Raw genomic sequence first — 12,103 nt, forward strand, 5'->3', positions numbered from 1 at the left:
ATGTAATGTATACAAGATTACAATCACTGAGATTGGGCCAGCTGACCAGCATTGGGTCAACAGAAAGAATGCATTTTTAAAAAATGTATTTTTATTTTTATTTATTTGACAGAGAAAGAAGAAGGGGGGCGGAGAGAGAAAAAATGGGTGTGCCAGGGCCTCTAGCCGCTGCAATGAACTCCAGACACATACACCACCTTCTGCATCTGGCTTATGTGGGTCCTAGGGAATTGAACCTGGGTTCTTTGACTTTGCAGGCTAAGCCATCCCTCCAGCCCCATAATGCAGTCTTTTGAATGGGCTCAAATGCTGAGGAGTATCCTGTTCTTCAAAGTCTGTTTTATTCCCCACTGGATTAACACATTAGCACCCCACCTGGTATTATGGAATATAAGAAATGCAGGAAAGAGAGGGTCATTGAATTTGCAAAACTTGTTTTTTGGGAAGAGCCATGGACACTGTGAAGCAGGTCTGCTAAGGATTGCCTGCATGGAGACCCGACAGAGCTGTGAGGATCAACTGACCATACGTTGCAGTGGAAACCCAGTAAAGATGCTGAGACCATGAAATGTCTGCTAAGGAAAGCTGCTGGCCCCAGATGAAGTTTTCCAGGACTGTGCCTAGTCTAGCTTGGGTGGGGGTGTGGAACTGGAACTTCAGAGACTTGTTGCTGGGTAGAATTGGAGACTTGTCACTGGCTAGAGTTATTGGACTTGGAGCTAGAGTTTGATGTTTGACCTGGTTGTTTTTAATCTTGTATACTCTCCCTCTCAAATAAATAAACAATACTTTAAAAAAAGGAGGAGGGGGGCTGGAGAGATGGCTTAGTGGTTAAGGTGTTTGTCTGCAAAGCCAAAGGATCCTGGTTTGTCTCTTCAGGACCCATGTAAGCCAGATGCACAAGTGGGCACATGCATCTGGAGTTCATTTGCAGTGGCTGGAGGCCTTGGTGTGCCCATTCTCTCTCTCTCATAAATAAAAAAATAAATAATATTTTTTTAAAATCTTGTATTGGTTGAATATTTCTTTGCTATGCCCAATGCCATCTTTTGCAGTGTGCATGTTTATTCTGTGCCGTTATGGTTTTTTGTTTTTTGTTTTTTTTGGTATTATGACTCAGTTAAAAGTCCTTGGATTATGGGGATATTTGAACATTATTAGGCTTGATTAAAACTATGGGTACTTTTAAAGTTGGACTGAAACACTGTATTTTACATCATGTATGGTTATATCATCTATGTATAGTTTATGCAGACCAGGGACGGAATGTGATGGTTTGATGCAGGTGTCCCCTATAAACTTAGATGTTCTGAATGCTAGATTCCTAGCTAATAGAGATTTGGAAACTAATTAATGCCTTCTGGAGGTGGTGTATTGTTGTGGGCAGGGGGGGTGGTGGCTTATAGGTGTTATAGCCAGTTTCTCCTTGCCAGTGTTTGGCACACTCTCCTGCTTCTGCTGTCCACCTTATGTTGGCCAGGAGGTGATGTCCACCCTCCACTCATGCCATCATTTCCCCCTGCCATCATGGAGGGCCTTTAAGCCAAAATAAGCCTTTTTCCCCTCACAAGCTGCTCTTGGTCAGGTGATTTCTGCCAGCAATGTGAACCTGACTGCAACAAGCTGATTCATACAGGCCAGTCTCTAATAAATTAAGTAGATGTGTACAAGGTACTATAAACTCAGACTGTATGCTCAGAAGAGTGACTACTGAGGTTCTCTACTCCTGGATCTTATAAAGTAATTAAATGAATAACAAAAAGGCATCTCTAAAGTTAGAAAAGAAATATCTTTTCATATTACGTTTTATTTAATATGCAAAGCCAGCACATTTCTAACATGACTTCCTAAATAACTGCTTCCTACCCAAGGTTTTATAATGTCTGGCACAGGACGATCAGAACTGGAGACGTGCTGGTGGTGTACACCTGCAGCACTTCCCTAAACACCAGATCAATGCAGGCCCAGTGTTCAGGAGCCAGGGCAAGGCTGGGCCACACTAGTTGCCACAGGTGCTAAAGAATTCAAACTATGAGGTCAGAATGAGGCAATAATGAGCAAAGCCATTCTAATTACATTCTGTATCAACTACAGCTTCAATGCTGCCAGATTTTCCAGCTTCACCTCTCCACCAGTCATCTCCTCACACTCACACTCTTAAGTTCCAGTAATGCATACTCCTCAATATTCCATGACTTCATATACCTCTGGGCCTTTCCTTGTGGACCATACTTCCTTTGCTTCTCCATTGACATGAAATTGCTTCACATTAACTTTTACTTCTCCATCAAGACTCATCTTAGTTCTGGCCTTCCCTGATAACGCCTTAGCCCATCTGCCCCTCCCGTTAGGTTAGGTGCTCCTGTGCACACATCTAGGCAAGTGAACCTTGCTGCCTTCTTGTCACTCACCCTGGTCCTGCTACTTGATCTCTCTCACTTTGCTTTACTGGCCCATAAAACCAGGAGAATGCCTGCATGCAGAGTGCAAAGCCCTCTCCCAGAAAGGGCACTGCAGACATAGTGCACCATTACTACCTGCATTTTGTACTAGAACTGTTCTTATTTTTATTTATTTATTTATTTATTTATTTGAGAGCGACAGACACAGGGAGAAAGACAGATAGAGGGAGAGAGAGAGAGAATGGGCGCGCCAGGGCTTCAAGCCTCTGCAAACGAACTCCAGACGCGTGCGCCCCCTTGTGCATCTGGCTAATGTGGGACCTGGGGAACCGAGCCTCGAACCAGGGTCCTTAGGCTTCACAGGCAAGCACTTAACCGCTAAGCCATCTCTCCAGCCCTGTTCTTATTTTTTAAATAGCGTTCTCTTATAAAAAAATCTTTTTAGGGCTAAAGAGATGGCTTAGCGGTTAAGTGCTTGCCTGTGAAGCCTAAGGGGGTTTGAAGCTTAATTCCCCAGGACCCATGTTATCCAGATGCTCAGGGGGGTGCATGCATCTGGAGTTCATTTGCAGTGGCTGGGGGCCCTGGCATGGCCATTCTCTCTCTATTTGCCTATTTCTCTCTCGGTCATTCTCAAATAAATAAATAAAAATAAACAAAAAATTAATAAATATATTTTTATTTATTTATTTGAGAGAGAGAGAGAAAGGCAGGTAGAGAGAGAAAGTGAGAGACAGAATGAGTGAGTATGGATACTCCAGTACATCCTGCCACTGCAAACAAACACCAGACACATGCACCACTTTGTGTATCTGGCTTTATATGGGTACTGGGGAATAGAACCTGGGCTTTTAGGCTTTGCAAGCAAACACCTTTAAGAGCTAATCCATCTATCCAGCTCCCTGAAATTGTTTTCTTTCCTCTCCTTGACTGTGAGAATAGATTGTACCCAGAACATTCAATAACTAAGCAAGAGCAAGAGGATGTCTGTAAATAACCTCAGGTATGGTGGAAAGGCCACAAAAGACTGAGCATGACGTTGCAGTGTTTTCACAGTGCGTTCTCTACTGTGTTCCTAACACAGAACTAAAAAAGGCCATCAGAGGCCTCAAAGCAATACACAATATAACATATTTAATATTCTCTGTCTGAAGAAAGTAGATTTGCCATTAAGACTAAAAATACTAACTGACAAAAGATAAAAGGTCCTAAGCCATCAGGGAACAAGTTACCATGTGCAAGCCGCTGGCTCTGCATGGTATCTGGGCTGTGCTCATGTTCAGGAACAGTCGTCACTCCAACAATGAGGTCCAGGTCGTCAAGGAGAACAACAGATGGCTGCCTCCAGGCAGCCTCCATGAAAGCCGCCTCTAGGGTTTTTTGTATGCTCTCAAGCCTTTTTCCTTAATACAGAAGATGTGGTTTCAGTGTTATTTCAAGGCTGGAAAATTTCAGAAGGCACCTTTGAAAGCACTAGAAGAGCTCAACATAGATTTAAGAATTAAAATTCAATCCACATTTTATTAATAAGGCAGTTTCAAAGGATTCACTGAAGTGTCAAATTTTACCACTAAGGAAAGGAATATGTTACTATAACTTTCATCTGTATCAATCATAGTCTCATCTCACAGAGAAATTCAGATTCCCTCAATAAAGTCATAAAATTAAAATAGGATGTGGGAAAACATAAAGGAAACAAAAGGGATCAAGGTTTAGATAAAAATCAAACATTAAACAGTTGACTGGAGGTCCTGGAGTTGCTATATTTGAATAACAAACTTGACTTCAAATTAGCTCTAAGTGAGTCACAAAAGTTTAGTTTCCCAAAGACAAGATGTTTTTCAATTTGTAAGTTAATGTAAGGGTTTATTGTTACTTAGCTCTATTTTTTTTAAAAAAATCTCATTTCTTTTTATTTACTTATTTGAGAGCAACAGACAGAAAGAGGCAGAGAGACAGAGAGAGAGAGAAAGGGAGAGAATGGGCACGCCAAGGCCTCCAGCCACTGCAAATGAACTTCCAGACATGTGCGCCCCCTTGTGCATCTGACTAACATGGGTCCTGGGAAATCCAGCCTTGAACTGGGGTCCTTAGGCTTCACAGGCAAGTGCTTAACCGCTAAACCATCTCTCCAGCCCCCTCTTCCCCCCCCCACCTTTTTTTTGAGACAGGGTCTTATGTATCCCAGAGGCTGGCCTCAAACTCACTATGCAGCTAAGGGTGACCTTGAACTTCAGTCCTCTTGTCTCTACCTCCTGAGTGCTTGGATTATAGACATGCACCTCCAAGTCTGGTATGCAGTGCTAGGGACTGAACCCAGGGCTTAATGTATACTAGGAAATCACTCAATCAACTGAGCTGCAATTGTACCCAGTCCTAAATTAAATTTTTTTTTCATGCAGGGCGTGGTGGCACACACCTTTAATCCCAGCACGTAGGAGGCAGAGGAAGGAGGATCGCCATGAGTTTGAGGCCACCCTTAGACTTCATAGTTAATTACAGGTCAGCCTGGACCAGAATGAGACCCTATCTCGAAAAAAACCAAAAAAACAATTTTTTTTTCCCATGAAGCTTCAAGGAGGAAGAAAAATTTCCTTTATGGCAAATGAAGTACTAGGTTTTCAAAACCTATTTCTCAAGTTTCTTATATAACAGGCTAAAAAACTGAAATATAATGACTAGTTAGGACTACATGGTAGTGGAAATCTAGGGAACAAATTAACTGTTCAAAGTGAAATCTTTCCAATCTCCTTTTAACTGGGTAGTTAACATAACATTAAAGACTTTGGGAAGTATGGAAGTGCTGAATGATAAATTGTAATCCACCTGTCCACAGCTGCCCACTTACCCTCCCTGGGCACAACTACTCCACTAGTTTCCCACAATCAAAGATCGTCTGCAGATTGAAATAGAGAATATTTTAAATAATAACTTTCTCAGAGTGGTGTAAGTGGCTATTTCCAGGACTAAAGTTTATAAAGAGTTTTGACTAGGAAAAAAATGGCCTCCAATAAATAAAGTTTTAGAAATTTTATCACAATCAGAAAGCTGCAGACTTAAAATTTCTAAGCATTTCAATGAAGAAATAGCACAACGAAAAATTTAAAAGTAGATATCTGTATCTAGTAATGTTAATAACATTCCTCCCTACCAAAAAAGTGGATTTATATAGAACTTTAGATTTATACCTCTCAAAGCTGTACAGTCGACTATCTCCACATGGGCATCCAATATGTCATATGCTTCTTTACAGATTGCTTTGGCTAATGTTGATTTTCCACTTCCCTGGAAAGCAATTGCTTCATTAGAACTCTCAATATATTTAACCATAAAAACAATTTCTGTCATTGTGGTAACCACCCAGATGCAGCCTCATCATTCACCAGCCAAAAACTACATACAAAGGCAAGGGAGATATCTCAGCCGTTAAAGGCACTTGCTTGAAATACCTGGCCTGGGTTCAAGTTCCTCAGTATCTATGTAAAGCCAGATACACAAAGTGGTATATGTGTCTAGAGTTTGTAGCAGCAAGAGGTCTTGGTATACCCATATACTCTGTGGCTGTCTTTCTCACTCTCTCTCAGATAAATGAAAATATTAAATGTATGTATGTATGTATGTATGTATGTATGTATACATACATATATATACATACTTGCTGGAGAGATGGATTAGCAGTTGGGGCACTTGCCTACACCATCAAAGGACCCATGTTCGATTCCCCAGGACCCAAGTAAGCTGGATGCACAAGGTGGTGCATGCATCTGGAGTTCATTTGCAATGGCTGGAGGCTTTGGTGTGCCTATTCTCTCTCTCTGCCTCTTTCTCAAATAAATTTTAAAAATTTGCGAAATAATAAAAAAACTATATACTAACCTAGTTGCAGTATAGAATTCTGGTGCTATTAAAATATGGCTTTTTTAAACTATTAATGTGCTAAGCACCGTATGTTCATTACAGCACATAGAAAATAAACATTTAATTCATTTCTATAACTTGCTAGTTTATATAACTAATATTTAAACCACTAAAAGATGCCACTTCCCACCATTACCCTGTTTTATTCTTCCTCCCCCTCCATTAACAAATACCCTTCATCTTCCCCATTAATACCCATCTTACTTTCATGTCTTTTTTTAACCTACCAAGTTACATTAGGATTGCTTGCATGAACAGGGGTGGGAGGCACTTTGCTGGATGGGCAACTTGCCTTTTCATGTAAGAGTAGACAATTCTGTCTACCTTAACAGCCTGTAAACAGAAGCGGTTGTGTGTGCGGGTGTACTGCTAGGGATGATGAGTGTATCCTAGTGTGTGTTCACAGGTGCTACAGAGAGCTAACTCATGCTTGCTGCTCTCTCTCTGCTGTGGATGTGTGATGTTGTGAGCCAGCTTCCTCTGCCACGAAGGTTCTCCACAAAAATATGCCTGAAGTAAATCTTTTCCTCCCATAAGCTGCTTCTGGTTGGTATTGTAATGAGATGGTAACTGCTTACAGAAATACATAAATACTGGGGACTGGAGAGATGGCTTAGTAGTTAAGGCGTTTGCCTACAGAGCCAAAGGATCCTGGTTCAACTCTCCAGGACCAACATAAGCCAGATGCACAAGGGGGCACATGCATCTTGTGTTCATTTGTAGTGGCTGGAGGCCCTGGTGTATCCATTCTCTCTCTTTCTCAAATAAATAAATAAAAATAAAGTTAAACAAAAAGAAATAAATACTGGCCTGGGGAAATAGCTCACTTAGCAAAGTGCCTGCTTTGCAAGCATAAGGACCTGAGTTCAATCACCAGGACCCATGTAATTACCAGGTGTAGAGGCAAGTGCCTGAAATTCTAGTACCAGGGAGGTACAGATAGGTGGAACCCTGGAGCTCATTGATCAACCAGTCTAGTCTAATTGGTGAGCTTTGGGACAATGAAAGATCCTGTCTTAAAAAGAGGTGGACAGCACACCTGAGGAAAACACCCAAGGTTGTCCTTTGGCCTCCAAATGTATGTGTACGCACATGCACATCCACCTGCACGCACACGTGTGCCCTACACACATATAAACATGTATATATTCATGCATACCACTCACACATACACAAAAAAATAAAAACAGGGCTAGAGAGATGGCTGAGATTACAGCACTTGCCTGGGAAGCCTAAGGACCCAGGTTTAATTCCCCAGGACCCACATAAGCCAGGTGCACAAGATGGCACATGAGTCTGGAGTTCATTTGTAGTGGCTGTAGGCCATTCTGCGCATGTTCACACTCTCTGTCTGCCTCCTTCTCTCTCTCTCTCTGACTCAAATATGAAAAAAAAAAAAAAAAAAAAAGAAGAGCCGGGCAAGATGGTGCACACCTTTAATCCCAGCACTAGGGAGGCAGAGATAGGAGGATCACCAAGAGTTCAAGGCCACCCTGAGACCACATAGTGAATTCCAGGTCAGCCTGAGCTAGAGTGAGACACTACCTTGGGAAACAAATAAATTAATTAATTTAATTTAAAAAATAATAAAAAGAAAATAGAAAATTGGATTGACTGTGGTGGTTTGATTCAGGTGTCCTCCATAAGTTTAAGTGTTCTGAATGCCTGGTAACTCCCAGCTAATGACAATTTGAGAATTGGAAATTCCTGGATGTGTGTTGTTGGGGATGGCTTATGAGTGTTATAGCCAGCTTCTCCTTGCCAGTGTTTGGCACATTCTCTTGCTGCTGTTGTCCACATGATGTTGGTCAGTGGTGATGTCCACCCTCTGCTCATGCCATTGTTTTCCCTGCCATCGTGGAGCTTCCCGTTGGGTCTATAAGCCAAAATAAACCCTTCCCTTCCTCCCACAAGCCACTTTTGGTTGGGTGCTTTGTGCTAGCAATGCGATGGTAACTGCAACAGCACCAATAACCAGAGTAGGGATATGAACACCACATGGCATCATCATTTGCCTAGTCAGAGAGCCTTTTCTCCTGATTCAAAGCAATTCACATTCTTTAGAAAAAATTTTATTTATTTATTTACTTGAGAGAGAGAGCGAGAGAGAGAGAGAATGGGCATGCCAGGGCCTCCAGCCACTGCAAATATACTCCAGGTGCATGCACCCCCTTGTGCATCTGACTTACGTGGGTCCTGGGGAATAGAACTGGGGTTGTTTGGCTTTACAGGAAAATGCCTTAACCACTAAGCCATCTCTCCAGCCCCAGTAATTCACATTTGTACAGAACTTGTTCCTGTGCACGTTGTATCTCTCTTAAGTGAGGCTAATCCTATAAACACAGATGAGACACAAACTTAAACTGCTTAAGACCACAATCTGTAAGTACATAACAGGGGAGAGGCAAATCCTGTGCTTGTTATATTCTACTCCTATTAACTATACTACTTGTTGGTGAGATGGACACTGCTCTTATTTGTTTTGTTCTCTTGTATATCCAAGTGGGTGAGGGAGAACAGATGTACATGCAGAGACAAGAGGGCAACCTTAGGTGTTGGTCCTTACCTTTCACCTTGCTTGGGACAGTGTTGCTTTGCTGCATATGCTGAGATAACTGGCCCAAAAGTTTCCAGAGATTTTCTTTCTTTTTTTTTTTTTTTCTTTTTGTGAATTTTGGAGGTAGGGTCTTCCTCTAGCCCATGCTGACCTATAATTCACTCTGTAGTCTCTGGGTGACCTTGGACTCATGATGATATTCCTACCTTGGCCACCTGAGTGCTGGGATTAAAAGCATGCACCACCATGCCCAGCTCTAAAGTTGTAGTTTAAAAAGGAAAGACAGACCCATTTTTGGGCACATTCAATTTAAGGTCATAGAGCACATGTTTAAAAGACTAAGTTTGGGCTTGAGAGATGGCTTAGCAGTTAAGGCCCTTGCCTGTGAGGCCTAAGGACTCAGGTTCAATTCCCCAGTACCCACGTAAGCCAGATGCACAAGGTGGTGCATACATCTGGAGTTTATTTGCAGTGGCTAGAGTTCCTGGTGTGTCCATTCTCTGTCCTCTATCTGTCTCTCTCTCTGCCAAATAAATAAATAAAATGTGTAACAACAACAACAAAAAAAACTAAGGTGATGGGAAGGAATGCCTCCACACACTCAGCTTGTATCATAAACTATTAGCTGAAAATATCAAAGATCCACTTTGAAGATAAATTAATATACGGCTAACATAAAGATTACAAGGGCTGGTGAGAAGGCTTAGTGGTTAAAGTGCTTGCCTGCAAAGCCTAAAGACCAGGTTTGATTCTCTAGTACCCACAGAGGCCAGATGCACAAGGTGGTGCATGCATCTGGAGTTTGTTTGCAGTGACTGTAGGCCCAGGTATGCCCATTCTCTCTCTCTAATAAATAAATAAAATAAGTAAAAATTACTTTAAAATTTAAAAAGAATTTATATTTATTTAATATATTTAAACAATTTGTATTTGTTTGTTTGTTTGTTTGTTTATGAGGAGAGAGAGATGTTGGGCATATCAGGGCACCTAGTCACTGCAAATGAACTCCAGATGCATGCAATGCCATGTGCATCTGGGCTTACTTGGGCTCTGGGAAATCAAACCTGGGTCCTTACACTTCACAGACAGGCACCTTGATTCTCCAGGGGTTTTCTTGTTTCTGCCTCCCAACTCACCATAGGAACACTGGGGTTACAGATATTACATTACTATATCTAGCTTACTTGGGTTCTGGGGATTCACACTCAGATACTCATGTTTATATAGCAAGTGCTTTTCATACTAAGCCACCTCCTCCATCCAGATACTGCTTTTTAAAATAATAAATACTGCCAGGCACAGTAGTGCCTTTAATCCCAGCACTTAGGAGGCTGAGGTAGAAGGATTGCCGTGAATTTGAGGGCAGCCTAAGACCACCTAGTGAATTCCAGGTCAGCCTGGGCTAGAGCAAGACCCTACCTCAAAAAAAAAAAAAAAAAAAAAAAAAAAAGAGCTGGACAGAGATGGTTCAGCAATTAAGGTGTTTGCCTCCAAAGCCTAAGGACCCGAGTTTGATTCCTTAGTAGCAATATAAAGCCAGATGCACAAAGTGGCACATGTGTCTGGAGTTCATTTGTAGTGGCTAGAGGCCCTGGTATACCCATTTTCTCCCTCTGTCAAATAAATAAGTAAAATATTTTAAAAAAAATACTTGTGCAATAGTGGCACATAGCTGATGGAGGTAACCAAGTGCTCACAGATTGGACATGAGACCCTCTGTGTGTGTGTGTGGGGGGGGGGGGTGTTGGTGAATCATATCTGGCTCTGGGAACCAAGCCAGATTCCCTAGGATAGGAAACCAACAGGCTTCAGAGAGAACCTCCACTGCTCTCTAAGAAGAATGAATATACATATCAATAATCTTTCTAATGACTAGGTTTATCCCTTTTTATTCAAACTGTTGTAACTTTTAGTTGGAGACTCTGTTCTATTTTATAGATGGGGAGAATAAGGATATATCAGTATCAAGCAGAGAGAGCTGTCTACCAGGAGATGGGTCTCCTCCACCTCATCTGTCCAAGCACAGAAGCCATTACAGGGGAAATGGTGACACAAATACTGCTCTCACAGCTAGCCTGAAAACCAGTTCCAGGGAAATGGCGACAGACACCATGGTCAGTCAAACTCATCAAAACAGAGATCTAGAGTCCACAGAGAAAGCATCACTAAATCAGATCTCTATCTTGCAGACCAAGGCCCAGGGAGCATCATGGAAGAGGGGATAGAAAGACTAAAAGCCTCAGGGTGGATGGGAATAGCTTGAGATACCATGTCTCCCCCACTCCTGCAGAGACTGACTAAGGCCTCTTGGTCTCAACAATGAATACCAATGACCCCACCAAAGACCTTCAGCAGAATTGAGGCAACATTTTTATTAAAACAAAAATAGCCAGGCATGGTGGTACACACCTTTAATCCCAGCACTCAGGAGGCAGAGGTAGGAGGATCACCATGAATTTGAGGCTAGCCTGAGAATACAGAGTGAATTCCAGGTTAGACCAGGCTAGAGAGAAACCTATCTTGAAAAAAATATAGTTTTAAAAGAGGCACACTGTGGTCTTTAGACCTTGAAAACAACACTATACTGGTAGAGAGTAAGATGCTAAGCTCTTTTAAGAGGTCAAGAATATTGGGCTAGACTGTCGAAGATAAAGGAGAAAGAAGACAAAAATCACCAGCAGTGGGAAACAGGGTATCCCAACAGGTCTTGCAAGAATCCAGAATTAAAAAACAAGAACAACTCCATACTCTTAAACTTGATGCTATAGTAGAATTGGAACATATCCTTAAAAATTTACCAAATCTTTATCAAGTAAGATGAAGTACATTATGCAAATAGTCCTATAACCATTAAAAAGATGGAATTTGTAATTATTATAAAGGATTCTCCAGGCTTGGATGGGTTCACTAGAGATTTTATCAAACATTTAAAGAATGAATGCCTTTTCCTAAGAAAAAAAAGAGAACATGATCCAACTTATTTCATGAGGCCAGTATTACACTGAAAACAAAAGCAGACAAAGGTGGGACAATGATGAAAAGCACAGACTTGTGTCTCTCATAAATGTAGAAAAAAAATCTCAGCAAAATACAATGAACGATTTACCACAACCAACTGGGATTTATTAGTGATTCAAGTCTGGTTCAAAATTCAATACTATCATTACCCTACCAATAGCCTAGGAGCCAACAATCCTGTAATCATATCAATTGGCACAAAAAGGGC

At 41.5% G+C, this 12,103-nt stretch overlaps 1 protein-coding gene across 1 annotated transcript in view; it reads right to left on the bottom strand.

Moving 5' to 3' along the window:
• Pex1 (peroxisomal biogenesis factor 1) overlaps positions 1-12,103 on the bottom strand; it is an 86,943-nt gene that overhangs the window by 44,723 nt on the left and 30,117 nt on the right. Inside the window, exons 11-12 of the mRNA XM_045160225.1 lie at positions 5,591-5,687; positions 3,635-3,805 (exon numbers count right to left, since the gene is read on the bottom strand). Coding sequence (XP_045016160.1) covers positions 3,635-3,805; positions 5,591-5,687 — 268 coding nt within the window. The remainder of the gene's footprint in view (positions 1-3,634; positions 3,806-5,590; positions 5,688-12,103) is intronic.

The sequence above is a fragment of the Jaculus jaculus genome, chromosome 10 (genome assembly GCF_020740685.1).
Source record: "Jaculus jaculus isolate mJacJac1 chromosome 10, mJacJac1.mat.Y.cur, whole genome shotgun sequence".
NCBI classification, from domain to species: domain Eukaryota; kingdom Metazoa; phylum Chordata; class Mammalia; order Rodentia; family Dipodidae; genus Jaculus; species Jaculus jaculus.